The sequence below is a fragment of the Mastomys coucha genome, unplaced genomic scaffold (assembly GCF_008632895.1).
Source record: "Mastomys coucha isolate ucsf_1 unplaced genomic scaffold, UCSF_Mcou_1 pScaffold18, whole genome shotgun sequence".
Classification (NCBI taxonomy): domain Eukaryota; kingdom Metazoa; phylum Chordata; class Mammalia; order Rodentia; family Muridae; genus Mastomys; species Mastomys coucha.
Window position 1 is genome coordinate 67,786,613 of NW_022196900.1, and position 25,905 is coordinate 67,812,517.

Here is a 25,905-nt window from a genome sequence, read left to right on the forward strand (position 1 = left end):
CAGGCGTCTTCGCGCTGCTCCCTGGCGTCGGCCTGCTGGACCGCAGGACCCTCTCCCTCCTCGGGGGCCCAGCCCGCCCCCAGCTCGGGCGCCGACCAGAGCCCGCGCACGCTCGCCCTCCTCGGCGCGGGTGTGTGCCCGCCGTCCTCCCACCTCGATCCCCTCCCCATTGTTTCCGGGCGACCGCCACGAGCCCCGGAGCGAAGCCCCTCCCTCCCCCGGGCCTACCCCTCCTCCTCCGAGGTTTGCCGGGTGCTAGGGGGATCCCCCAGAATTAAAGGAGAGGGAGCCCCTGAACCCAGCCAGCCCCGGGAGGCTCGGCTCCGGGCCTCCGAGGCTAATCTCCTCCCATCCCCGCCGGGATCCCGGTCTGGGGAGAGTCTCCGGCTCCCCTCCCCCCTCTTCCCGGCGCCACTCTCCCTCAGCCCCCTCCCCTCAGCGGGTCCTCCTCTTTCTCTCGCTCCCTCCTCCTCCCCCCTCCCCGTCCCTTCCCCCCCACAATGCAGTTCGCGGCGCGGCGGACATGGCGGTGGAGTCCTGAGCTCGTCGTGTCCTGGCCTCCATCGGCGGCGGCGGCGGCGGCGGCGGCGACGGCGGCGGCGGCGACGGGGGCGGCAGCGGGAGGCGGAGGGGGAGCCGGAGCCTCTGAGATGAGGAGGCGTCGCGCGCGCCTGTAGCTCGCGGGCTTCTCAGGTACGGAGCTGCGGGCCGCCGCGCTGCGCGGGCTGCCGAGGGGGTGTGCTCGGCCGAGCCCGGGGGCCCCCCGCTTGTCCCCTTGAGGTGCGGCGTCTCGCAGGTGTCGGGGCCGCCGGAGCGCGTCTCCGCCGCCCCCTCGGGGCCTGGCACTTCCTCCTGTGCTGGAACGGGCTTCGAGTGTCCCGGGGGAAAGCCGAGGGACGGAGGGAAGTAGAGAAGGCGGCCTGAGGAGGGCTTTGGGGGGCCGACCTTAGAGAAAGCGGGGGCGCCCGTCCGGCCACCGAAACCTGTTGGAGACGCGGTAGGAGGATCTGAGTTAACGGGATGGGTCTAGCCTTCGCTTAGATCCAGTGTGTGTGTCCGTATTGTGTGCCTTTTCTTTCACCCTGTGTGTTTGTGTGTGTGTGTGTGTGTATATATATATACATATATATATGTATATATATATATATATATATGTATGTATCTCACTTGTAAACACACACTCAGAAACAGCGTGTCCCCTCCACCCCCGGGGGCTTGTCCTTGTAGGGAGAGAGCAGAGGTAGGTTTGTGTGGCTTTCGTTTCCTGCTCGCCCGCCGTCTCTGTCCCCCGCCCCCCAGTCGAATGGTGGTAATGCGCGCTTTTGACGTGGGTAACTGTGAGATTCGTATTTGTAAACAGACAGCACTTCCCCAGTGTGTCGCACGCCTCCGCCAGTGGTTTCTGATCCTTTTGATATCAGGATTACAAAAGAATGAGGTGGTTAGACCTCAAAGAAGCAGCGGGATTTCTAGTCAGTACCTGAATGGGATTAATTACTGTTATCTTAACGTTGGTTAAACATTTTTAAAAAGATTATCAAACTTTAAAGCAGATGAATCTTGAACCTTTTGTGAGATTTTAGTTTTAATATACCGTGTTTCTTCATTTTGATACAAAAGTAATTCTTTAAACATTTGGCATTCTGCGATCTTTCGTAATCTTAGTGTCCAGAAATGCAATTTGAATTGTGTTTTGTTGGAATGCATTTAATAATTAGCTCGAGTAGGTCATATAACCTTTATATCTATAGACTTATCCTCTCCCCCTCCTGAGCGTCGTGCCTTATAGCAGGAGTGTGTTTGAAGCACTTGGTGAAACAACATACTCTGTTTTAAAAGGATAATCCCAAGTGGATCTGATAATTTAGGGAAAATGCCATTCCCAAATGTTGAATTGTGGGAAGTTTTACATGTCAATTGTGTATGCTTTTAACATTTTCTTTACTTAGAGCCCATGTGTATCACCTTAGAAATATAGTGTACACTGCATCCTACTACTGATTAGCCATAACTTGTAAAACTATGAAATACTGTTTGATTTAGCTTTTCTTAGATAGCTCACTAGGATACAGTGTGCTTTACGATGCCTTTATAAACAAATTATACAGATGGCTAAAAACCATCTATGTTGGGGAAGGTAAGTTTAAGTTGTTTCTTATATTAAAAATGTTATAAACAAAAGAAAGTTACCTAAACCTCTTAGATACTATGCTCTTTTCTTTGCATAGTTTTATTTGACTAGTGTAGAAAATGGTTTTTAAAAAATAAAGCTTCCTTAAAAGAATCTAAAAGTGGAAGTGAAAGTGAATGACATTCTCATGTTTTAAGTATTGTGAACATCTAACCATAGAAAGAAAGTCTTCATTAGCTTTGACCAGGCTATTAGCACAGTCAACAAGGTATTCACACAGACACGATAAACTTAAACTTCAAATTTGTAAACTCTAACTTACCTAGAATTACATCTGACTTTGGTTAATTTAAGAATAGTGCTTTGCATTTTAAATTTAGGCTTTAAAATGAAATTTTAGGACTGTAATTGTAAGTATTTTTATTTTATAAGGCAGTACTTAAAGGTGATTTTTATTTGTTCTTATAGCATGTCCATTTTCATAAAAATAGAGATTTTTGGTTTTGGTTTTGTTTTTTGTTTTTTGTTTTTGTTTTTGTTTTGTTTTGTTTTGTTTTGTTTTTTTGAGTCAGGGTTTCTCTGTGTAGCCCTGGCTGTCCTGGAATTTACCTTATAGACCAGGCTGGCCTTGAACTCAGAAATCCACCTGCCTCTGCCAGCTGGGATTAAAGGTGTGTGCTACCACTGCCCAGCAAGATTTTTTTTTTTAAACTCAAAATTAATCTTGACATACATAAATGCTTATTATCTTGTGTTCTTTTCGGGGGGGGGGGGGGTAGCATTTTGAGACAGGGTTTCCTCTGTGTAGATTTGGCTGTCCTGGAACCTGATCTGTAGCCCTTGCTGGCCTCGAACTCAGTGATCCAACTGCCTCTGCCTACAGAGTGCTGAGATTAAAGTGAGTCACCACCACCCGGCTAGATTGTGTTCTTTATAGAGTTAAATCAGGACCCATGGATGGAAAACAACTGAATTTACTGACTATGAAAAGATTTGGTTTCAGAGAAACAAGACATTCAAGTACTGATGCTCGTAAGTGTTGTTTAGCACAATTTTTAGCTGTGTATGATGGTACAAGATTTAATCCCAGTGCCTGGAGGCAAAGGCAGTTAGATCTCTGTGGGTTTGAGGACAAACTGGTTTACTTAGTGAACTCCAGGTAGCCAGGGAGGCATAATGAAATCTAGTTTCAGAAACAAACAAAAAACTGCTAAAATCCATAAACAAAAAGTGAACATTTGGATGTAACAATTGAGATGTGTTTCTTTCCAGATTAAACTGCATGTATTTTAATTAATGCAATAATGTTAAGAAACTGGTGTCATCTGTAGTTAGAAGTATGTTCTTAAACAACAACAACAATAAAATAGGGGGCTGGAGAGATGGCTCAGTGTTTTTTCAGACTGCTCTTCCAGAGGTCTTGAGTTCAATTCCCAGCAACCACATGGTGGCTCACAACCATTTGTAATGGGATCTGATGCCCTCTTCTGGTGTGTCTGAAGACAGCTACAGTGTACTCACATACATTAAATAAATCTTTTAAAAAATATTATTCAAGATGTAGTGGAGTTGTAGAGCACTTGTCTAGTGTCTGTGAAGGCCTAGGTATAATCTCCAGTAGAACACGAAAACAGGCAAAGGAGAGACACTGGTGTGTCAACAGTAGGCTATGTAGATTAAACACAACGTTAGAGGACTTAGGATAGTTTACATGTTTTTAAACAAATTGTTTTAGGTCTGGAATCGAAGGTGATCATATAATTCAAGGAACTTCAAAAACCAGCATGTCTCCACGTGCTTCACTTTTCAAATATCCAAATAGGAAAAAGTACCTAAATGCAAATATTAACAATTCAGATATCTCCATTGAATAGTTTCAACATTATCTTCATAGAATTTTTTTCATTGTATGTTCATAATTCTGTGTATTGAAGGAGAGAAAAAAATTTATTAGACTACTTATTCTTTTTCCAGGTGCTTTTAGTGCTTAGTGTTTTTAAGGTTTGGCTATACTGTAACCAGCACCTTCATCCTTTTTATGGAGAAGTAGTATTGCAGTCTCTGAAATACATCAAATTGTAATTATTCATTATTTGATGGGCCTTTAGGGGTTTCCAGGGTCTGTCTTTCTTTTTTTAAAAAAATCAATGTGGGTATGGTTTTTCTTGCCTGTACATTTAAGAGTGAAGTTTCTGAATGTTTTGATATATTTATGTTCAATTTTTATTAGGAACTGCTATTTTTCCAAATTGGCTAAACTGATATATTAAGTTGTGTGGAACAATGTGTGTGAGGTTCCAGATTCTCTACATCATTATTGTTATTTGATACTGGGGCTTGTTCCCTTCCTCCCTCCCTCCCTTCTTCTTTCCTTCTTCCTTCCTTCTTTCCTTTCTTTCTTCTTCCCTTCCTTCTTTCATTTCTTCCTTCCTTCTCTCTCTCTCTCTTTCTCTTCTCTGTCTTTTTTTCTTTTTTCTTTTTTTTTTTTTGAGATGGTCTTACTATGCAGCCTTTGTTGGCCTGGAGCTTACTCTGTAGACCATGATGATTTCACAGCTATCTTCCTGCCTCTGTCCTGAGTGCTGGGACTAAAGGGATACACCATTGTGCCCTGCTTTAAATCCTTTTAGTACAGACTCATTTTAAAAACGTTTTATTATTTGTGTGTGCATATCTGCTTTTTGTGTATCTTTCTATCCAGAAAAGGGTGTTAGATCTCTTGGAGTTGGAGTTGGCATTCTCTAACATTGGTGATGGGAACTGAACTTAGATTCTCTAGAAGAAATACAAGTTCTTTTAACAGCTAAGCTATCTTTCCAGTCCAAGTTATAGACTTTATAGTGGCATGCAGGAGCCATTGGAGGTCAGGAGGACACATTAGATCCCCTGAAGCTGGAGTTAGAGTGGGTGATCAGCCATTCTGTGGGTTCTAGGAACTGAAACGGGGTCCTTTGTAAGAACAACAAAGGTTTCATTAACAGCTATTAATTAACTCTCTACTAAACTTTTGTTTTTTTAGATATGTGATTTTCAAATCTTTTCTCTTTTTTTGGCTTTTTGAGACAGGGTTTCTTTGCATAGCCTTGGCTGTTTTGGAACTTGCTCTGTAGTCCACACTATCTTCAAACTCACAGAGATCCCCCTGGTTCTGCCTTCTGAGTGCTGGGATTAAGGGTGTGCACCACCATCTTCCTGCTGTCTTTTATTCATTTATTTATTTAATTAATTGGGATAAACAGTACAGTTTAAAAAATTTGAGATTGTTATGAAATATTCATACATTTCGAGTTTTGTAAAATTAATAGTTTAATAGTTTATGTAAATAATTTTTGTAAAGTTAATAGTTTATGGTATTTAGTCACTAGTCATTACTTCATTTTGTCCTTCTCCTACACCATTTTATCTTCTTTTTTTGACTATTTTATATGAGTGGAATCATAAAGTATTTTTGGTTTGTGACTGGCTTAGTTTATTTAGCATATTTAGCAGTTTTAAACAAAATGGCCAAAGTTAATCCACATTATGGTATATTTCTGTGTTCTTAGAACACTTATTTAGTGTTGTATATGTGTATGGGCCCTGTACATGCCTAGTATGTTGAAGTCAGAGGGTAACTTAGAGGAGTCTTCTCTCTTCCTCTCTTATTATGAGTCTTAGGGATTGAAATCAAGATCATAGTGCATGGTGGCAGACACCTTCACCTGCTGAGCTAAATAAAATAAACCAGTCACAAGCCACAAGTACTTTACAATTCCTCTCATATGAAGTACTCAAAAAAGAATATAAAATGGTATTTCACTTTGTTTTCTAAACTGAATTACATAACATTACACAAGTAGTTACATGTTTTCCTTTTCTATTAGTTCGTTCATAGACGTTTGGGTTACCTTCATGTTTTAGCTCTTGTGAATAATGCCACCTGGGAATACAGACATAGCTCCTTAAGGGCTTGCTTTTGTATTATTTTTTTTATTATTATTATTACTATATACCTAGAAGTGACATTGCTACATTTGTATAGTGTTAGTCATTTCTCTGTATTGGAACAAATACCTGAGATACTGAATTTAGAAGGAGAAATATTTTAGCTCACGGTTTTAGAGTTTCAGTTATTGATATGTTGGTGTGTGCTTCTGAGCCTATGGAAAGACAGTACACCATATCATTAGTATGCTGCAATCTGCATAGTAAGAGAAGAAAGGTACTGGTGTCTTAACCTTTTCTTTAAGAACCATATCATCAATGATTAGAAGACCTCTCATTAGGTTCTGCCCCTTAGAATTGTTTCTATGACCTCCCAATAGCACAAAGGTAAAGAGTAACAAGTCTTTAACACATAGGCCTTTAGGGGAAGTTTACGATCCAAACTGTAGTGTTGTGTTTCCAGTTTAGGAAAAGTTATATCCTTCAGGCAGTTAATCCCAGCACTCAGAAGGCAGAGGCAGGTGGATCTCTAAAGTTTGAGGGCAGCCTGATCTGTAGAGCTATTTCCATAACAGCCAGGGCTATACAGGAAGACTCTCTCAAAAAAACAAAACAAACAAGAAAGGCTTAAAATTCAAAATGTCCACCTATTTAAATCCTTAAAGTCTTAAGTATTCCATTAGTTAAAATCCAAGTCTGGGGAGCTAGAGAGATGACTCAGCAGATAAAATCATTTGCTTTTCTTGCACAGGACCTGGGTTCAAAATGGTGCCAGCACCAAAATGGTGATTCAGTGTGGTCTGGAATTTTAGTTCCAGGGAATCTTCTGTCTTTCTGTGGTATCAAGCACAAAGGTGGTACACGTACATACACGCAGAACACTCATACACATAAAATAAAAATTCATAAATCTAAGAAAAAATGCTATTAAAAACAACCAATTTCAAGTCTGGAGATGAAGCTTACTTGCTTAACTTGTTTAAGACCTGAGATTTGGCCAGTATTACAGAAAAAGGAAAAGTCCGTAATCTCTAGATTCTAGGCAAACTCATGTGTGAGCACTTGTGAAAAAATAAGTTAGAAACTTCCAAGATACGATAGTGCAGGATAAATATTACCATTTCAAAAGGGTTAAAAAGGGGGGGGGGGAGCATGGAGGGTTTGTGACCAAAGCATGACCAAAAACCTGTAAGAGCAAACATTGAACCATGTGCAGCAGCATCCTAGGAATATTGTGAAGGGTCAGGGTTTCAAATATTTGGGCCATCCATTGTTTCGTACAGCTTTGCTGGTTGCAGTCCATATGACAGATTTCTTGGGTTGGCTCTGAGTACTGTCTGTAGCTTCCTTTACAGACACTGTGTGTGTCCTGGCATCTCTTAACTTTTGGGGGTTTCCATTGAAGCTTTAGCTTTCACTAACAACTCCATGATTGTCTTGTCAGGTGCTTCTTACAATACATTGCTTAGCCTTTTTGATTTTGCTTTGAAATCTCAGTGGCATCTTTCGTAATTCCAAAAACTTGTTATTGAAGGCCTGTTTCCTAGGTGGTGGTGAGAGGTGGTTGGATCATGGGGGACCTAATTTCATTAATGAGTTTATTCATGTATGAGTTAATATTGAATGGGCAGTTGGGAGATGGGACTTGATTAAAGGAAGTATGTCATTTGGAGCATGTCTTTGAAAGGTATGTCTTTCCTTAGATGTCTTCTGCCTCTTTCTGCTTGGCCACCGTAGGGTCTACAACATCCTTTTCTGTAAGATGTGCTTCATCTCAGGTGTATAATAATAGAACCAAATGACTGTAGACTGAAGTCTTTGAAACTGTCAAAATAAATCTTTTCCCTTTAAACCATTTCTTATGGATGTTTGACAGGTTCTACTCTCTTCATGAAGCAATTGTACCTTTCTTGGCTTCACCCTTAAGATCTCCCAACCCTGTTTTTCCAAACTGCAAGTTCCCCACATCTTTCAGTTGTTTCTCTTTGCTCTCAGTTACCTGTAAAATTGGGCTAATTTCTGTAAAAGCAATCAATAATTAATAATTCACAGGCCACTGTCTGAGTGCTACCTAGGAAAATTTTCTCCATATAAACTTGTCATCTTTAAGAGAACTTGAATAAAAGCCAGCCATCCTACTTGTCACTGTTTAAAAAGGGTAGCCTATAATTCAGCTGTCAACACAGTCTCTTCTGTCTGAAACATCATCAGCATAGCTTTGACTGGCCTACATTCCTGTCACCATTCTCATCTTTTGAACCCTTATTATAATGGTCCATGAATTATTGGCTGCTTTTAGCATTCTTGACTTTATCTAGTTTTCCTTCAAACTTTTCCAAACTCCTCCTACAAATTAGTTCCAAAGACTGACATTATCTCAGGTTCAGAAACATTCCAGATCTTAGGTAGCCTAGGCTGCCCTCAGCTTTGCTGTGTTGTTGAGGCTAGCCTAGATGCTTCATCTTCCTCCCTCCACCTGTCAAGTATTTGGGAGGTGTCCAACTCACCATCGCATTTTTGGGAGTAATTTTTCTGGGTTGTTATCCATTTTTGTAAAAATAAATACCCAAACCAAAACCAAAGAAAATCACCTTACAAAGAGAAAAGGTTTATTTTGGTGCACACAGTTCTGGAGGTTTCATTCTAATTGACTGACTTTGTTGGTTTTGGGTGTTTGGTGAGGTTGCACATCATTGAGGCAGTGGGTTGCAAAACTTTTTCTTACGTCCAAGAAATTAACAGAGCTAATCCCCCTTACGAGAATGCTGCTTCTTTTTTTTTTTTTTTGAAAGATTTTACTTATTTATTATATGTAAGTACACTGTAGCTGTCTTTAGACACATTTTTTTTTCTTCTCTCAACCCCCCTCATACTCCGCTTGCTCTGGCCCAAAGATTTATTTAAATACACTGTAAGTACACTGTAGCTGTCTTCAGACACTCCAGAATAGGGCATCAGATCTCATTACAGATGGTTGTGAGTCACCATGTAGTTGCTGGGATTTGAACTCAGGACGACGTTTGGAAGAGCAGTCGGTGCTATTAACCATTGAGCCATCTCTTCAGTCCCAAGAGCATGCTTCTAATGATTAGTATTTTAAATTTAATTTTAAAGTTGTAGGTTTGAATTTGTAAATTATAAAATTGTATATTCTCTTCCTTTCTCTCTCTCTCTCTCTCTCTCTCTCTCTCTCTCTCTCTCTCTCTCTCTCTCTCTCTGTGTGTGTGTGTGTGTGTGTAAGTCAGGACAGACAACTGTTAGTATAGAAAGAAGTCCGTTTTTTCATTCTATGATATGGAACCTAGTTGTTAAACTCAGGTCCTTAGGCTTGGTGGCAAATGTCTAAGCCACTAGCCCTAGCCCTAGCCCATGATGAGACTTTCTACTAGGCTCTATGTTTAAAAGTTTCCACTACCTTTGTTATTGATGAGTAAGCATGGGACTTTTGCAAAAAATAAGATCCAAATTGTGTAGCACAAGTTATTATGGTTTTAATATATTTGAGGAGTCTTTATAAAACCACAATGATTTTAGCATTTGTGCATTCCCATCATCAGTGTACAAATGTTATACTGCAATACGTTTTTGTTTTGTTTTGTTTTTTGACCATAGTTCTTAGTATAAAACTATCCTGAAGGCAGGTTTGAATAGCCAGTAAGCTCTTGGGATCTGCCTTTTCACCTCCAGTTGCCCACTGCTAGGATTACAGATGTGCACCTCTGGGTTGTGTTTTTATGTGGTGGTTGGGATTTGAAGTCAAGTCTTCATGCTTTTGCAGCAGATACTCTGTCCATTTAGCTATCTCTTCAGGCCACTTTATCTGTATCTCTTAAATTGCCTTTTATGAGTGTTTACAAATAATGTTTGTTACATTTCACTCCAGATTTATTTATATCTGTGTGCCAGAAAATAAATGCTGTGTAATTTTCAGGGTCCAATACAAAATGAAAATGTGGAGCCTCTTGTTTAAAAAGTAGGAATACCCACGAAGCTGCTAGAATATAAAGTTTATTCTTTATTAAGGATTTTTTTGTTTTGTTTTGGGACTCACTGAGTTTAACTGCTTTGTGAATATGGATTTGTAGCTAGGCATTGGAGCCTGGCTGGTTCAGTAATGGCACACAACTGGAGAGTACTATATCCTCCTCTCACTTTCCAGTGTGGCAATAGATGAATAAGGTCTTTGCATTTAATTTAGCATGTATGTGTGTACTCTTACATGCCACAGCACATGCATATGTGGAAGTCAGAGAACAACTTGTGGGAGGCAGTTTTCTCTTTTCCACTATGTGGATTTTAGAGATTGATCTTAGATTATCAGGCTTGTTGATAAATACCTTTACCCACTGAACCATCTCATTGGCCCTAATAAGGTTTTTATAAAACAGAACAAAGAAAGTTATAAACCAGTGTTTGTTGGAAACATCAGGTTAGAAGGATTACAGTAAAGCAGGGAAACCTCTGTTATAAGCTTCAGATACTATCTGATGATATTTTAGTCTATGGGTCATAGAAGCTTGGGATCTCTTTGAACATTTCTGGTAGTCATAGGCTGTTAGGTCCAACACAGAACCTGGCAACAGTTAATTACTAAGGGGACTGTAGATAGTCAGATTATTTGGCTCTCTGTAGTCTTAGTTGTTCTAATTCAGTTTGCCTTGTAGAATCTTTAACACAGGATATGACTTCCTTCCTGGAAATTTCATTTCACATCAGTAAGATACTGTCTACAAAATATTAAAGACTAATAGAACACCACTAGAAAATTAAAAAAAAATTAGTTACTAAGTGATGTAAAATAAAATTTCTAAAAATATAAACCATTTTCTTCAAAAATTTTTTGCATTCATTTTTATGTGTCTTTCTTTTGTGTATGTATGTGGTCATTCGTGTGCATGTAGAGGTCAGAGGATAACTTGGGGAGTTAGTTATATCTTCCACTGTCTGAGTACTAGGGATTGAATTCAGTTTGTCAGACTTTGAGACGAACTCTCTAATAAGCTGAGCCATTTTGTTGACTTTTTTTTTTAATAAGATGTGTCTGTTTCTGTAGGAATTTAGGAAGAGCCATTTATTTAAGGAACTTTAAAAACATTTTGTGTGTATTGGGTGAGTATGTGCATGTGAGTGCTGGTGCCCATGGAGGCCAGAGCTGTTGGATCCACTGGCATGGGGATTTATAGGTGATAGTGAGCCACATGACTTAGTTGCTGGCAATTATAATTTGGTCCCCTGCAAGGGCAGTACATTCTCTTAACCTCTGAGTCATCCCTTCAGCTCTTGGCAACCCCTTTAACAGTTGTATAGATCATCGAGAATAGGAAAAACAACATGTATTTATTATTAAAATACAAAAACACAAAATCCAGGAGCAGAAACTTTTTGTTTTGCTTTGTTTTTCTTTTTCTTTTTCTTTTTTTTTTTTTTTAAGATTTATTTATTTTATGTATATGAGTACACTGTAGCTGTGTAGATGGTTGTGAGCCTTCATCTGGTTGTTGGGAATTGACTTTCTAGGACCTCTGCTTGGCCCTGCTCTCTCAGTCTGGCCCAAAGATTTATTTATTATCTGTAGCTGTCTTCAGACACACCAGAAGAGGTTGTTAAATCTCATTATGGATGACAGTGAGCCACCATGTGCTTGCTCGGATTTGAACGTAGGACCTTCGGAAGAGCAGTTGGTGCTCTTACCCGCTGAGCCATCTCACCAGCCCTGTTTTTGTTTTTCAATCCAGTTTCTCTGTGTAGACCTGACTGGCCTTGAAATCCACCTGCCTCTTCCTAGAATTTGTGCACTGTAGCCACTACCACCACCTGGTGCAAAAACTTTTTTTTTTTTTTTGGTTTTTTTCGAGACAGGGTTTCTCTGTATAGCCTTGGCTGTCCTGGAACTCACTCTGTAGACCAGGCTGGCCTCGAACTCGGAAATCCGCCTGCCTCTTCCTCCCAAGTGCTGGGATTAAAGGCATGCGCCACCACCGCCCGGCTGCAAAAACATTTCTTACAGCTGTAAATTATTGTAGATTTTACCAGAAAATATTAAAAAAGAGTTAACACTGGTGAGATGGCTCAGAGGGGCTTGCTGATCTGAGTTTGATCCCTGGAATCCACATAAAGAGAAAGAGAAAGACTTGACTACATAGCATTGTCCCTTATTTCTACCTGTACACTATGGCATGCACCCCCTCCCCCACAAGTAATAAATATATTTAAGAAGATTTATTTATTTTTATTTTCTGTATATGAGTCTTTTGCCTGTATGTATATATGTGAGCCATGTATATGTCTGGTATGCCAAGTATGCTCAGAGGCCAGGAATAGGTGATAGATCTCCTGGAACTTGAGTTTCAGACATTCTGGAACTTGAGTTTCAGACAATTGTGAGTCACCATGTGGGTTCTAGGACTTCGACCTGGGTCCTCTGAAAAGCAGCCAGTGCTCTTTTTTGTGTTCTTCTATCCCCTAAGACAGTCTCATTATGTAGCTCTGACTGTCCTGGAACTCACTGGCCTTGAACTCACAGAGCTTCACTGCCTCTGCTTCCAGTTCTGGGATTAAAGGCGTATGCCACCATGCCCATGCAGCCAGTGCTCTTAACATAAGCCATCTCTTTTGTCCTAGAACTTAATACTTGTAAAAAAAAACAAAGGTAGGTGTTTTTTTGTTCTTCTGGTAGACATGAAAGGCGTGAAAGACAGGTGCAAAAATGAATCATCTTTTGCAACCAATAACTCCATTGTACAGTATGAGTTTTGATACATGTAAGAAGGAGTATAATATGACAGCTGTAAATGATAGTGGTGGTGATAACACGGTTTGTCTTGAACATAAGTTATGGAGTTGAAGATACTTGTCTGACTGTGAATGGATGTTCATATCAATATTTTATTGGCATATTCTATAGAGCCATAGTGTTCCTGAATGTGATATTATATAGAAAGGACTATAATCCTAACTTTTTCTTTTTTTTCCTTTTATTATTACTTTTATTTACTGGTTATTTTATTTATTTACATTTCAAATGTTATCCCCCTTCCCTCTGCAAACCCCTATCTCATCCGCCCTCCCCCATGCTTCTATGAAGGAGCTCCCCACCTCCCCTCACTACTCTAGCATTCCCCTACATTGGGGCAATGAGTCTTCACAGGATCAAGGGGCTCCCCTCCCATTGATCCCAGATAAGACAATACTTTGCTACATAGGCAGATGGAGCCAAGGGTCCCTCCATGGGTATTCTTTGGTTGGTGATTTAGTCCCTGGATGCTTTGGAAGGTTGGGTTGGTTGGTAATGTTCTTCCTATGGGGTTGCAAACCCCTTCAGCTTCTTCAGACCTTCCCATAATTCCTCCATTGCTGTCCCCATGCTCAGTTTGATGTTTGGCTTCAAGCATCCACATCTGTATTGGTCAGGCTCTGGCAGAGCCTCTCAGGGGTCAGCCAAACCAGGTTCCTGTCAGCAAGTGCTTCTTAGCATCAGCTATAGTTTCTGGGTTTATTGTCTGCAGATGGTATGGATCCCTAGGTGGGGCAGTCTCTGGATGGCCTTTTCTTCAGTCTCTGCTCCACTCTTTGTCCCTGCATTTCCTTTACACAGGAACAATTCTGTTAATATTTTTGAGATGGATGGGTGGCCCCATCCCGAAACCGAGAGCCATGCCTAACCTCTGGATACAGTCTCTACAGGTTCTCCCTCCCCTTTGTTGGGTATTTCAGCTAATGTCATCCCTGTTTGGGTCTTGGGAGCCTCTTGCTTTTTTGGCATCTCCCCATCCCTCACTACTACACACCCCCTTTCAATTTCCCTACCCTCTGTACTCCCCCCATCTCCTCCCACACCTGATCCTGCCCCCCTTCCCCCTCCCCCTCCTCCTTCCCAGGTTCCTCCCTCCCTATATCTCCTGTGATTTTTTTTGTTCCCGCTTCTAAGTAGGACTGAAGCATCCACACTTCAATCATCTTGAGCTTCATATGGTCTGTGAGTTGTCATGGGTATTCCAAGCTTTTTTTCCCTAATATCCACTTACTGAATACATACCATGTGTGTTCTTTTGTGACTGGGTTATTTCACTCAAGATGATATTTTCTAGTTCCATCCATTTGCCTGTGAATTTCATGAAATCATTGTTTTTAATAGCTGAGTAGTACTCCATTGTGTAAATGTACCATATTTTCTGTATCCATTCCTCTGTTGAGGGACATCTGGGTTGTTTCTAGCTTCTGGCTATTATAAATAAAGCTGCTGTGAACATAGTGGAGCATGTGTCCTTCTTATGTGTCGGAGCTTCTTTTGTGTATATGCCCAGGAGTGGTAAGAGAAGTATGAGGTGCCAATAACTGAGAAGCAATCCATTCTAAAATGGTTTTTAAAGTAAATTGTTAGAAGAAATTAGATGTCAGAGATCTTTAGTAGAGAACATTGACATTGTGATTATGTCTATCCTTGATTTGTGAAGAGATAAAAGTAAATGAATTATGGGTATTGATAGTACAGCTGGATCAAGCATCACTTGTTTGAGAATAGGGTTTATTGAGAAATCTTGAACTTTAGCCTTCCATTGGACAGTGAATTAATTAATTATATATGAAATTTCTTAAAGAAAAACTTGATTTTACAATAAAATAAATGAAGATACTAATAATCTTGGCTGAAGTTAAAGCAGGATGTATAGATGACTTTCCTACAAATTAGAATTACAAATTACAGTTCCACCTGAATGAGATGCAGACATACATAGACTTAAGTTTTCTTTTTGTTTTATATATAGTTTTGCATATAATACAGTTGCAAGTACATTGACTTCATGTTCTGAGCTTTTTGTTTCAGATAATACTTTTGTGTTTATATAATGAGTATTTATATGGTTAGACTTGATTGCTTTGATTTGCAGTTGAGTAATATTACCTAGTAAAGTCAAAGAAAGTAATATACTTTAATTCCAGAGAATTTGTTTTTGTTGGTAGAAGACTCTAGTTTTTTTCATATACAGTTAAAAACCCAATTTCTATAATATGTAATATATAAGGTATTTCTGATACACAAATACTTTAACAGAATGCATTTTTTTAACCATGTGTATAGTCCATAAATTTAATGTTTCTTCATCAGTATAATTGTTTCTATTAATTTTTTAAAAAGGAAAATAGACATTAATTTTAATGTTTCTTTTACTATCACTTTCTTAGATTCACAGCAAAATTGAACAGAATATAGAGTTCCCATTTAATTCTTGTCCTTCCATGTACATAGCCTAACCCTACCATCAAAACTTGGCACTACAGTGATAAATATATTACAACAGATGACTCTACACAACAGTGTTACCTTGCAAAGCCCTTAGTTTTAAGCAGCATTTGTACTTGAGAGTGTTCATTCTGTGGGTTTAAGTAAATATATGATAACAGAATTTAAAAGTTTATTTACTTCAATTTGTTTATATTTGTCATGTTTAGAGAATCTAGTTTGAAGTAGGTTGTGGTATAAACAGACCTTTTTGGTAGAAAGTCATGTGGGTGTAAGACTTTTTTTAGCACTGAGGATACTATAACTTTTTTAAAATTAATTTATTTACTCATTTTATATCAGTTTCAGATCCCCCTCTCCTTCCAGTTCCTCCTCTTACAGCATCTCCCCCCATCCCCTCCTCCCATTCTTCTGTGAGAGGGGGTCTCCCCTGGGTGTCCCCCCTTGCATATTAGTCACTGTAGGACTTGACTTATAGTGCATAGAGATTGAAATTCTGCAGCTCTTCAGTTTTTCATTTCCTTACAATGATGGAGGCATATTTTAGGTTTTATTTTTCTATTAGTAGAAATTCTTTTTTTTTTTTTTTTGGTTTTTTTTTTTTGGTTTTTTGAGACAGGGTTTATCTGCATAGCCCTGGCTGTCCTGGAACTCACTCTGTAGACCAGGCTGGCCTCAAACTCAGAAATCCGCCTGCCTCTGCCTCCCAAGTGCTGGGATTAGAGGCGTGTGCCACCACCGCCTGGCTAGTGGAAATTCTTATGAGGCAATATAAAACAATTTTGTTTTTGTAAAAAGCTTATTTTTTTGTTGTAGTTTTTGTGGGTGTTTTGTTGTCTTTTATAGTTTTAGGTGGCCTTGAACTAGTTATGTACACCAGGCAGGCCTGGAACTCAGAGAGATCTTCCTGCCTCTGCCTCCTGATAAATGAGTATTTAAGCCCTTTTCATATAGCTTTCTGAAGAATGTTCCTTTAGTTTCAAGAATACATTTTAAGTTTTTAAAAAATGCCTAATAAGCAAACATGTTTTTGCATTTAAATAACAGATTTTTATTTTTATTTTTAAATCCTATAGTTTGCTTGCCTAAACTAGATTTGGAGCAGTTCATATACCTGAGACCTGCCATTTTACAGTGCCAAATTGGAAAGAATCAGCTTTTCAAATAATGGAAGAGCCCAAGACTTCTAAAAACGAAAATCATGAACCAAAGAAGAATATTATTTGTGAAGAAAGCAAAGCAGTTAAAATTATAACTAATCAAACCTTGAAGCCTAGAAATGATAAGTCAGAAATTGGGACCAGCTCTCTGAATAGAAATATTAGTAAAAAAACCAAGCAAAATGATATTTGTATAGAAAAAACAGAAGTTAAATCATGTAAAGTAAATGCTGCCAGTGTTCCAGGCCCTAAAGATTTGGGGTTAGTACTTCGAGATCAAAGTCATTGCAAAGTGAAAAAGTTACCAAATTCACCCATGAAAGCCCAGAAGGGATCTTCACAGACAAAATTAGAAAAGGCACCTAGTTTACAGGCAAAAGCAGAAAAAGTATCAAAGTCTCCGAATTTACCAGTAAAAGCAGAAAAAACATCCTGTACAGCAGCAGCAGCAACAACAGAAAAAGCACTTAATTCACAGAGAAAAGAAGAAAACATGCACACTTCTCAGATGAAATTACAAAAGACACCCAGATCGCCTTTAGAGGCAGAAAATGTGAAGCAGACAGAATCACAGCAGACTGGGAAGAGACTTACAGGCTCCTTTGTCTCTGTGGATAAACGGAATAGTGAGCCTCTCCAGGCAGAAAAACCAGCTCTGGAAACCTCATCTCTATCTCAGAAGCAACAGACACACACAGATAATACTCCCGATTCTGATGACAGTGCTTCGGGGATGGAAGACACATCAGATGATTTGAGTAAGTATAAACACACATACTATTTTCCACAAGCTCCATTTTGGGCAGGATTTTTCTATGTTAATGTTCTGTATTTTTTTTTTCCTGGTTTAGCTACTTTAATTACAAAAAGTTGAAAGCAAGAAAGACTTCATTATTATTTGTGTGTATGTGTGTCAGTCTTAGTTATAGGTTATGTACATATGAGTTTAGTGGGTGCTTATGAGTACTCTACTTACTGATAGTAGGGGTCTATCTTATCTTTGCCTGTGCTTAACAAGGACATATGTTCTACCACTGGGTTACACCTTTGGCCTTCTACACTACTTAGGTTTTTTTAAAAGATGGTCTCATTGTGTATCATAGACTGACCTTGAACTATGTAACTCAAACTGGCTTAGAACTGTTTTTTTAAACTTTTAAATGTATTATTATGTACACATATATATGTGTATAGGGGTGTGTGTGTGTGTGTGTGTGTGTGTGTGTGTGTGTGCCTGTGTTTTACATGTGCATCTAGAGGCCAATAGTATTGAATCTCCTGGATCTAAAGTTACAGATGATTTTGAATCACTTGGTGTGGGTACTAGGACTTGTACCTGGCTCCTCTGTAAGAAAAGCATATGCTTTTAACTGCTGAGCATCCTTCTAGCCCTAGCCTTGAATTCTTAATCCTACTATTTCAGACATCTCAGAAGTGCTGGGGTTACATGACCTTACTACTATACCCAGCTTTCCAGTCTTAAAAAAAGTAATCTTAGTAATATATTCATTTATTCATTATATGGTTCCTATTTGTAGTCCAGTCATGTGTTCACAGTGGAAAACTGAAAACAAACCCAACTCTAAGTCTCAGGGCAGCTTCATATTTGATGGTGTGATACAAAATTGATTTTCAGTGGTAAAAACTTGAGATGAGAAAGTACATGATTTAATTTTGTTAAGTGTGAGACTGATTATAATTGAGATTCAGTATTGATTAGAGCAGGAATTTGAGGGCATGATAAAATTTCAGCTTTCAGGGCATCTTTTGGAAAATGAGTGTTTTATGTTATGACAGAGCATTATGTGTGATTTTAAGACAAATTCAAGAGGTCAAAGATAGTTCTATATAAAGTTTTCTGTTTTATTTGTCTTTTAAAATATTTTTGGCTTCAGTACACCAGAATTTTTGTTAGGAGTTAAAGTAGAAGCAGAGATTAAGACATAAACTGTTAAAATTTACTTGAACTATTACTGTGTTTTGTTTTTGTTTTTTCGAGACAGGGTTTCTCTGTATAGCCCTGGCTGTCCTGGAACTCACTTAGACCAGGCTGGCCTCGAACTCAGAAATCCGCCTGCCTCTGCCTCCCAATGCTGGGATTAAAGGCAATAGCCACCACCACCCGGCTATTGTTTTTTTTTTCCATTGGGATCCTGAAAGATCCTGAGAGAGAGTGTGTGTGTGTGTGTGAGTGAGAGAGAGAGAGAGAGAGAGAGAGAGAGAGAGAGAGAGAGAGAGAGTTTTTTTGAGAGTATCCTTCTGTGATGTACTGGACCAGGCCGGCCCCATCTCCTTAGTGCTGAGATTATAGGCATGGTCACTACATCCGAGTTTTACTTTTTTTTCAAAAAATGTTTTGGCTGGATTTGGTGACCATTCCTTTTTAATACCTACACTAACACTAAGAGAAAGAGGAAGGTGGATCTCTGAGTTTGAGGCCATCCTGGTTTATATAAAGCGTTCCAGGCTAGCCAGGCTTATCTGTAAGCATGAGCCACCATTTTTAGCTCTGTTTTACTTTCAATTAATTCCCTAAGTGTATGCATACTTTCTTCCTACTCCCCTCCACTCCCTCTGGTTTTGTGAGACTATGTAGTTTAGGCTAGCTTGAAATGACTGGGTAGCCAAAGATGGTCTTATACTCCTGATCGTACTCTACTTCCCAAATGGTAGGATGCTCACCTCTCTCTCTCTCTCTCTCTCTTTCTCTCTCTCTCTCTCTCCCTCTCTCTCTCTCTTTCTCTTTCTCTCTCTTAGGTGGGGGGTACTTTTATTTTATTTTGATTAAGTCAGTAATTTGAGAGAGGCAGTCTTTTTCTGGTTTTTATGACTGGAGAATAAAGTTTACGTTGATGTAAAAATAAAAATAAACTGGGGCTGGGCTGTTACTCACTGGGTAGAACAGTTGCCTAGTATGCATAAAGCCTTGGCGCTGATCACTAACACCCCTCTCAAAAATTTTTTTTCTTTTACAAATGTTTTTTGTATAGTGTACTTACATATAATAAATAAATCTTAAAAAAAAAAAAGAGTTCAGACTTAAGGTTGGTGAGTTGTCTCAGCAGTTGAGTGCACCTGCCATTAAGTCTGATGACCTGAGTTTGTAGAACACATGATAGAAGGGAAAGAACTGACCCCCTGAAAATTGTCCTCTGACTTGTACATATTCTCTCCCACCTCCCCCTGTCTATATATGTATATGGATATGTATATATATATATATATATATATATATATATATAGTTTTTTTCTCCCAAACCTTTTTATTTCTGGTAGGATACAGATGATGGTCTATGTTAATTGGGTTTCCTTACAGTTTCAGAGGTTTAGTCCATTGTCATGGTGGAGGGCAAGGTGGCATACAGACAGGCTTTGGTGTTGGAGAAGTAGCTGAGAATTCCACATCTGGACCTGCAGGAAGCAGAAGAGAGAGAGAAGATTCACCTTGGAATAAGATTTTTAAAACCTCAAAAAAGCCCATGTAGTGGCATACGTCCTTCAACAAGGCCATACCACTCAATCCTTTCAAATAGTGCCATTCCCTGGTAACCAAATACTCAACTCTGTATTCATTCAAATTACCAGTTTAGAAACAGACTTTTTTTTTTTTTTTAAATGAATAGAATTGTCTTTTTGTATATGAGAGCAAATACTTGAAGAAAACAGGTGAATGAGCCAAATGACTATTTGGAGGAGAATGTACCTGACCTGAGTTTATCAAACTGTTAATGTTTAAGATGAGGATATAGCTCTTTGAGTGCTAGAGAACTTATACAGTGTAGAGAACTTTTTTTTTAGACACTAGTGATGTTTCCAGGCTTTGGATATGTTTTTATTTTTTAAAGATTTATTTTATTTTTATGGATATGAGTACACTGTGGCAGTAGATGGTTGTGAGCCATCATGTGGTTGCTGGGAATTGAATTCAGGCCCCGCTTGCTCTGGCCCAGAGATTATTATTATATCTAAGTACACTGTAGACGCACTAAGTACACTTCAGACGCACCAGAAGAGGACGTCAGATCTTGTTATGGATGGTTGTGAGCCACCATATGATTCCTGGGATTTGAACTCAGGACCTTTGGAAGAGCTGTCAGTGCTCTTAACTGCTGAGACATCTCTCCAGCCAGAGAACTTTTTGAAACTCTGGATTCAATCCCACGGACTGAGCCCCACCTCCAAAAAAAAAAACACCCCTCCACCATCCTTCCCGCCCCCCCAAAAAAAAGACAAAAAAAATCCCATAATGTCAATATTGGGAGGCTGAGTTAGGAGAATTGCTGTGAGTTCTAGGCCAGCCTAGGGTAACAGAGTTAAGACTCTGCTTTACAACAACCACATTGCCACCTCTGCCCAAAGCCACCAACAAAGTTAAACTTAAGTATGCATGTGAGTTTCCTGGAAATCATATTAAAATGTACATTGTTAGGCTTTTTTTTTTTTTATTTAGAACATCTAACTAAATCAATGACCGTTGAAACGGAATTTCTAACAAGTCCCTGGCTGCTGCTGCTGTTGACATAGGGGATTAGGGTTGGGATATGGGTGGGTGGTTAGGGCTAATCTTTTGAGTATCATACCTTAAGTCTTCATTAAAAAAAATTATACCACCTTTCATTGTGTTTTCAGTATATCAGCTAGGAGTCAGGTAATATTATTCACACATTTTAATGGTTAACCACACATTATAGTAAAAACTAGTCTTATACTGAGTAGTAGGGTCCCGTATGATATAACACTCCTCCTTCTCTGCCGTCATTCATTTTCTTGTTAATGCATAAATGTTTAGTTGTATATTAGTTCTTGCATTTTCTTAAAGGCAAATGGCCTCCTAAGGAAGGGCTTTTGCTTTTGCTTTTGCTTTTGCTTTTGTTTTTCCCTCCGTAAATACTTGTCCTCTAGATACCCACATAGCTAGGTAGCTCTCTTTAACTTCTTGTTTCCTTTTCATTTAAATTTATTATTAGTGTATATGTCAGATATATGCACATGTTTTGAGGTGGATCTAATAGCATGTGTGTGGCAATCAGGGCACTTTGTGGACTGTTCTCTCTACCTTTAGGTGGATTTTTAGGATTGAATTCAGGTTCCTAGGCATGCATGGCAAGTACTTGAACCTCACTGAGCCTTGAAAAGTGGCTAGTGCTTCTTTTATTTTATGTTATTTTTATTTTTTTCCTTGACAGGGTCTCTCTATGTAGTTCTGGCTGTCCTAGGATTTACCGTATAGACCAAATTGGCTTTGAAGTCAGAGAGATCTGTCTGCCTCTGCCTACCCAGTACTGAGATTAAAGGGGGATGTTATTGTGCTTAATTGCTAAGCCATCTATCTCTTCAGTCCCTTAGCATTTCTTTTTTGTTTCTTTTTAAGACAGGGTTTCTCTGTGTAGAGTTAGATGTCCTGGAACTTGCTCTGAAGACCAGGCTGGCCTCGAGCTCACTGGGGTCTATCTACTTCTGTCTCCCGCGTACTGGGATTAAGGGTGTTTATCACCACCACTTGGCTAGCACTGCTTTTTTAAAGGATTACATTTATTCATTTATTTTATGTATGGGTGTGCACATGGTATACATATGTGGATATGAATTCTGGGGATTGAATTTAGGTCATTAGGCTTAGTGGCCTGGCTAAGCCACCTCAGCCATCTCATGAGCTCACCATGCATATATCTTATATATGTATTTAATGTAAACTAACAGCTTGTATGACCAAGTAATGTATACATAAAGAATTTATCCCCATAGTTAAATGTTTATTGTTTTATAATTTTAATGATGATAGTTTATTTAATGATGATAACTGATTGCTTCTTTTGTAGGTAAAATGAAGAGTGAAGAATCTAACAAAGAAAATTCTTCTGAGATGGACTATTTAGAAAACGCCACTGTGATAGATGAATCTGCTTTGACACCTGAGCAGAGGCTAGGCTTGAAACAAGCAGAAGAACGACTAGAAAGAGATCACATCTTTCGACTTGAAAAAGTATGCTATGTGCTATGTTAGTTATTGAGGGAGAAATACATGCTTTATGACTTTTTCTGGAGTGTAACACTTAACACTTTGTGTCACTTTTAATGATGAGATGCATAGTATTTTGGTCTCTTAGGCAACACTACCCCCATTCAGCCAATATACTTGTAAAATCACCTCTTTTTTGTTTGTTTGTTTGTTTCTTTAACTGTCTTGTTTGTTTGTTTCTTGTAGCTGTCTTCAGACGCACCAGAAGAGGGCGTCAGATCTCATTACGGGTGGTTGTGAGCCACCATGTGGTTGCTGGGATTTGAACTCATGACCTTCCAAAGAGCAGTCAGTGCTCTTCCCCACTGAGCCATCTCACCAGCCCTGTTTTTTTGTTTTGTTTTGTTTTGTTGCTTTTTTTTTAAGAGACAGTCTTCCTGAGTACTCAGATTAAAGGTGTGCCATCACGCCTGGTCTAAGTTGACTTTTATTTATTTAGGCATTAGCAAATGATGGTCTGTCTCTTTGTTTTGCTTGAATGTGGCAAGATATATTTTACCTCCCTTTTTTTGTAAATATTTACTGGGAGACAGCCATACTCATTTTTTTTAATATATTATTTATGGCTGCTTCCTTGCTGTGATGACAAAGTTGACTAGAGACCATTTGGCTTGCTTAAACTATTTACTGTTTTCATTCTTTTCCCCTTTCTCCTTTATTTTCCTTTTCTTATTTCTACTTCTCCTTTTCCTTTGCTTTTTCCTTCCCTTCCATTCCCTGTTGTTTGCCTTTTATGATTGTAGCCTAGGGTGTACCTCATGTAGGTTCCTGAATATTGTGATTAAGTGAATGAATAATGGCCATGCCTTCCTAGTATTTACTGTTTTTCTTATTTTTAAAAAATATTTATTTAAATTTCTAATTATATATATATGTGTGTATTATTTGTATGGGATATGTGCATGTGAGAGCAGGTACTCTTGGAAGCCAGAAGAGGGCATCAGATGGAGCCAGAGTCATACATGGTTGTGAGATGCCTTATATGGATTCTGGGAACTAACTTGGGTCTTCTGGAAGAGCAGTATACACTCTTAACTACTGACTCATCTCTTCCTTCCCTGTGTTTATTACTTTTCAAAGCTTAAAATAAGTTGTTGACTGATTTTTCGAGACAGGGTTTCTTTGTATAACCCTGGCTGTCCTGGAACTCACTCTGTAGACCAGGTTGGCTTTGAACTCAGAAATCTGCCTGTTTCTGCCTCCCAAGTACTGGGATTAAAGGTGTGCACCACCACTGCCTGGCTTGTTGACTGATTATTTACCCCTTCATTTAGTAAATATGGAGTGCTTGTTATGTGCCAGACATTAGGTATATATTGATTAAAAATGGCATGTTACTTTTCATTAGAAGTTAAAAGTCTAGCTGTAAATGTAGTTCATAAGTAAAGTGTTTGCCTAGCAAGCAAAAGGCCTTAGATTTAGTCCCCCTCCCACAATTTATTCAGTTATTCAGATGGATGAAAATAAATTATTAAATACTACTTTACATTATTATACATATAATTCTTTTTCTTCTTTTACTGAATATTATAAATAAGGAACTATTCTTTTGTTGTTTTGTTTCTACATGTGTAGTGCTAATTAATTAATTTCTTAACCTGGAAACAACATTCATAGGTTGAAGCAATAAAAATACCACTAGATATTCAAAAATCAAACTTCAGAGAAATATGTACTTAAGAAATTTATAAATATGTATACAAAAATAGATCATTATTCTCAAATAAGAAAGAGATGAAAGTAATAGTATGATTTTGTATAGTTTAGAAAAAGAAAATACCTAGATTGATGAAAGAAATCCTTGTGAGAACACTTTTGTCCCTTTTGGTATTTTATTATTACCGTATAGCAGTTGGTCCATAATTAGAGTTAGTGTGCATATTAGTAAAGCATATGGATTTTGGAGTCATCTAGTTTACCACTGTCACTTACTGGTATGTAACAATATGCTATTTAACCCTTTTTAAAGGATTTCCCCCCCTTCCTTTTTACTTAGTGTGTATAATAGGTGTTTTGTCTGCATGTGTGTGTGTCTGTGCATCATGTAGGTGCCTGGTGCCTGCAGAGGCTGGGAGAGGGTATCAGATCCCCTGGAACTGGAGTTAAAAAAGATAGTTGTGAGCTACCATGTGGATGTTGGGAATCGAACATGGGTCTTCTAAAGAGCAGACTGTGCTCTTAATCTGTGAGTCATCTCCCCAGCCTCCTATTTAACTTTTTTATACATCAGTTTCTTCATCAGTAAAATGAAGGTGGTAAAAAATAACATCTTCTTAGGACCAGGATGATGGCTCAGTGGATAAAGTGACTACCACACTGGCACAAGGATTAGAGATTAGGTCTGCTAAATTCACATTAAACTAGATGTGTTAGTATGTTTCTGTATTCTCAGCTGATGAGAACAGTAGAATATCAAGAAGCTCACAAGTCAGCTAGCTTAGTAGACATGGTAGTGAAGAAGATAGAAAGTGAGGAATGATAGCTGAGGTTGTCCAAATACACATGTGTGTGAATATACATACATACCACCTATCTCATAGAACTGTTGTGTTAGATAGGATAATGTAAGTAAAGTTTTTGACATAAAATCTAGTATATAGTAAAGATTAGCTATTCTATATTCATTTAAAATTGTTTTTTGTTATATAAATATAGGCATAGAAGTAAGCCTCTGTGATATTTATTCCAAAATCAGATGAAATACCATCCTAGTATTCTTCTTTCTTGCTCAGTGTTTTTGTCTGAAGGTGGGTTTCTCTTGCCCCACTAAAAGAATCTAGACATGGTCCATCCACTACTAGCATTTTAATCACAGATTTCATGACTCCCTCAGTGATCTCATCAGTACTCATTGCTTCATTAGGTACTAGGTATATATATTTTCACTTACCAAATTCATCTTTTTTTTATTACTCTTAACACTTTTGTTACCTCTTTTCTGGATTATTGCAGTATGCTAATGACTGAATCAGTCTTTCATTCCTCTTCTTAGAAAACAAATGGTCCTTTTAAAATAAAGAATAAAGATTAGAGCTATATATTTATTTGCTTGTTGCCTCTGGGAAATAGTTTAATACTTGAGGTGTAAATCCTTTGTCAGTAAAATGGAGAAACTTGACAGTCTTTTTTTTTTTTTTTTTTTTTTTTTTTTTTTTTTTTTTTTTTTTTTTTTTTTTTTTTTTTTTTTTTTTTTTTGGTTTTTCGAGACAGGGTTTCTCTGTATAGCCTTGGCTGTCCTGGAACTCACTCTGTAGACCAGGCTGGCCTCCAACTCAGAAATCCGCCTGCCTCTGCTTCCCAAGTGTTGGGATTAAAGGCATGCGCCACTGCCGCCCGGCTTGAAACTTGACAGTCTTAAAAGTTAATCGTATGTTATAAATGTTGTGTTTGTTTCTAATAGTCTATGGTAGGAGTGTTTCTAAATTTGATT

At 38.6% G+C, this 25,905-nt stretch overlaps 1 protein-coding gene and 1 non-coding gene across 5 annotated transcripts in view; both read left to right on the plus strand.

Annotated features, from left to right (window-relative positions):
* Nucleotides 1–555: 555 nt before the first annotated feature.
* Tut4 (terminal uridylyl transferase 4) overlaps nt 556–25,905 on the plus strand; it is an 86,652-nt gene continuing 61,302 nt past the window's right edge. The window contains exons 1-3 of one of the 4 annotated variants that reach the window (XM_031378126.1): nt 556–693; nt 16,373–17,214; nt 22,276–22,439. In XM_031378126.1, coding sequence (XP_031233986.1) covers nt 16,464–17,214; nt 22,276–22,439 — 915 coding nt within the window. In that variant the 5' untranslated portion in view covers nt 556–693; nt 16,373–16,463. Of the gene's footprint in view, nt 694–745; nt 998–1,181; nt 1,473–11,987; nt 12,705–16,372; nt 17,215–22,275; nt 22,440–25,905 lie in introns of those variants that run through there. The other 3 variants (XM_031378127.1, XM_031378129.1, XM_031378128.1) reach the window with 3 other exon arrangements.
* Nucleotides 12,708–12,831, plus strand: LOC116097339. The gene has a single exon (XR_004121365.1). It is a non-coding gene; the product is annotated as a small nucleolar RNA SNORA40 (small nucleolar RNA).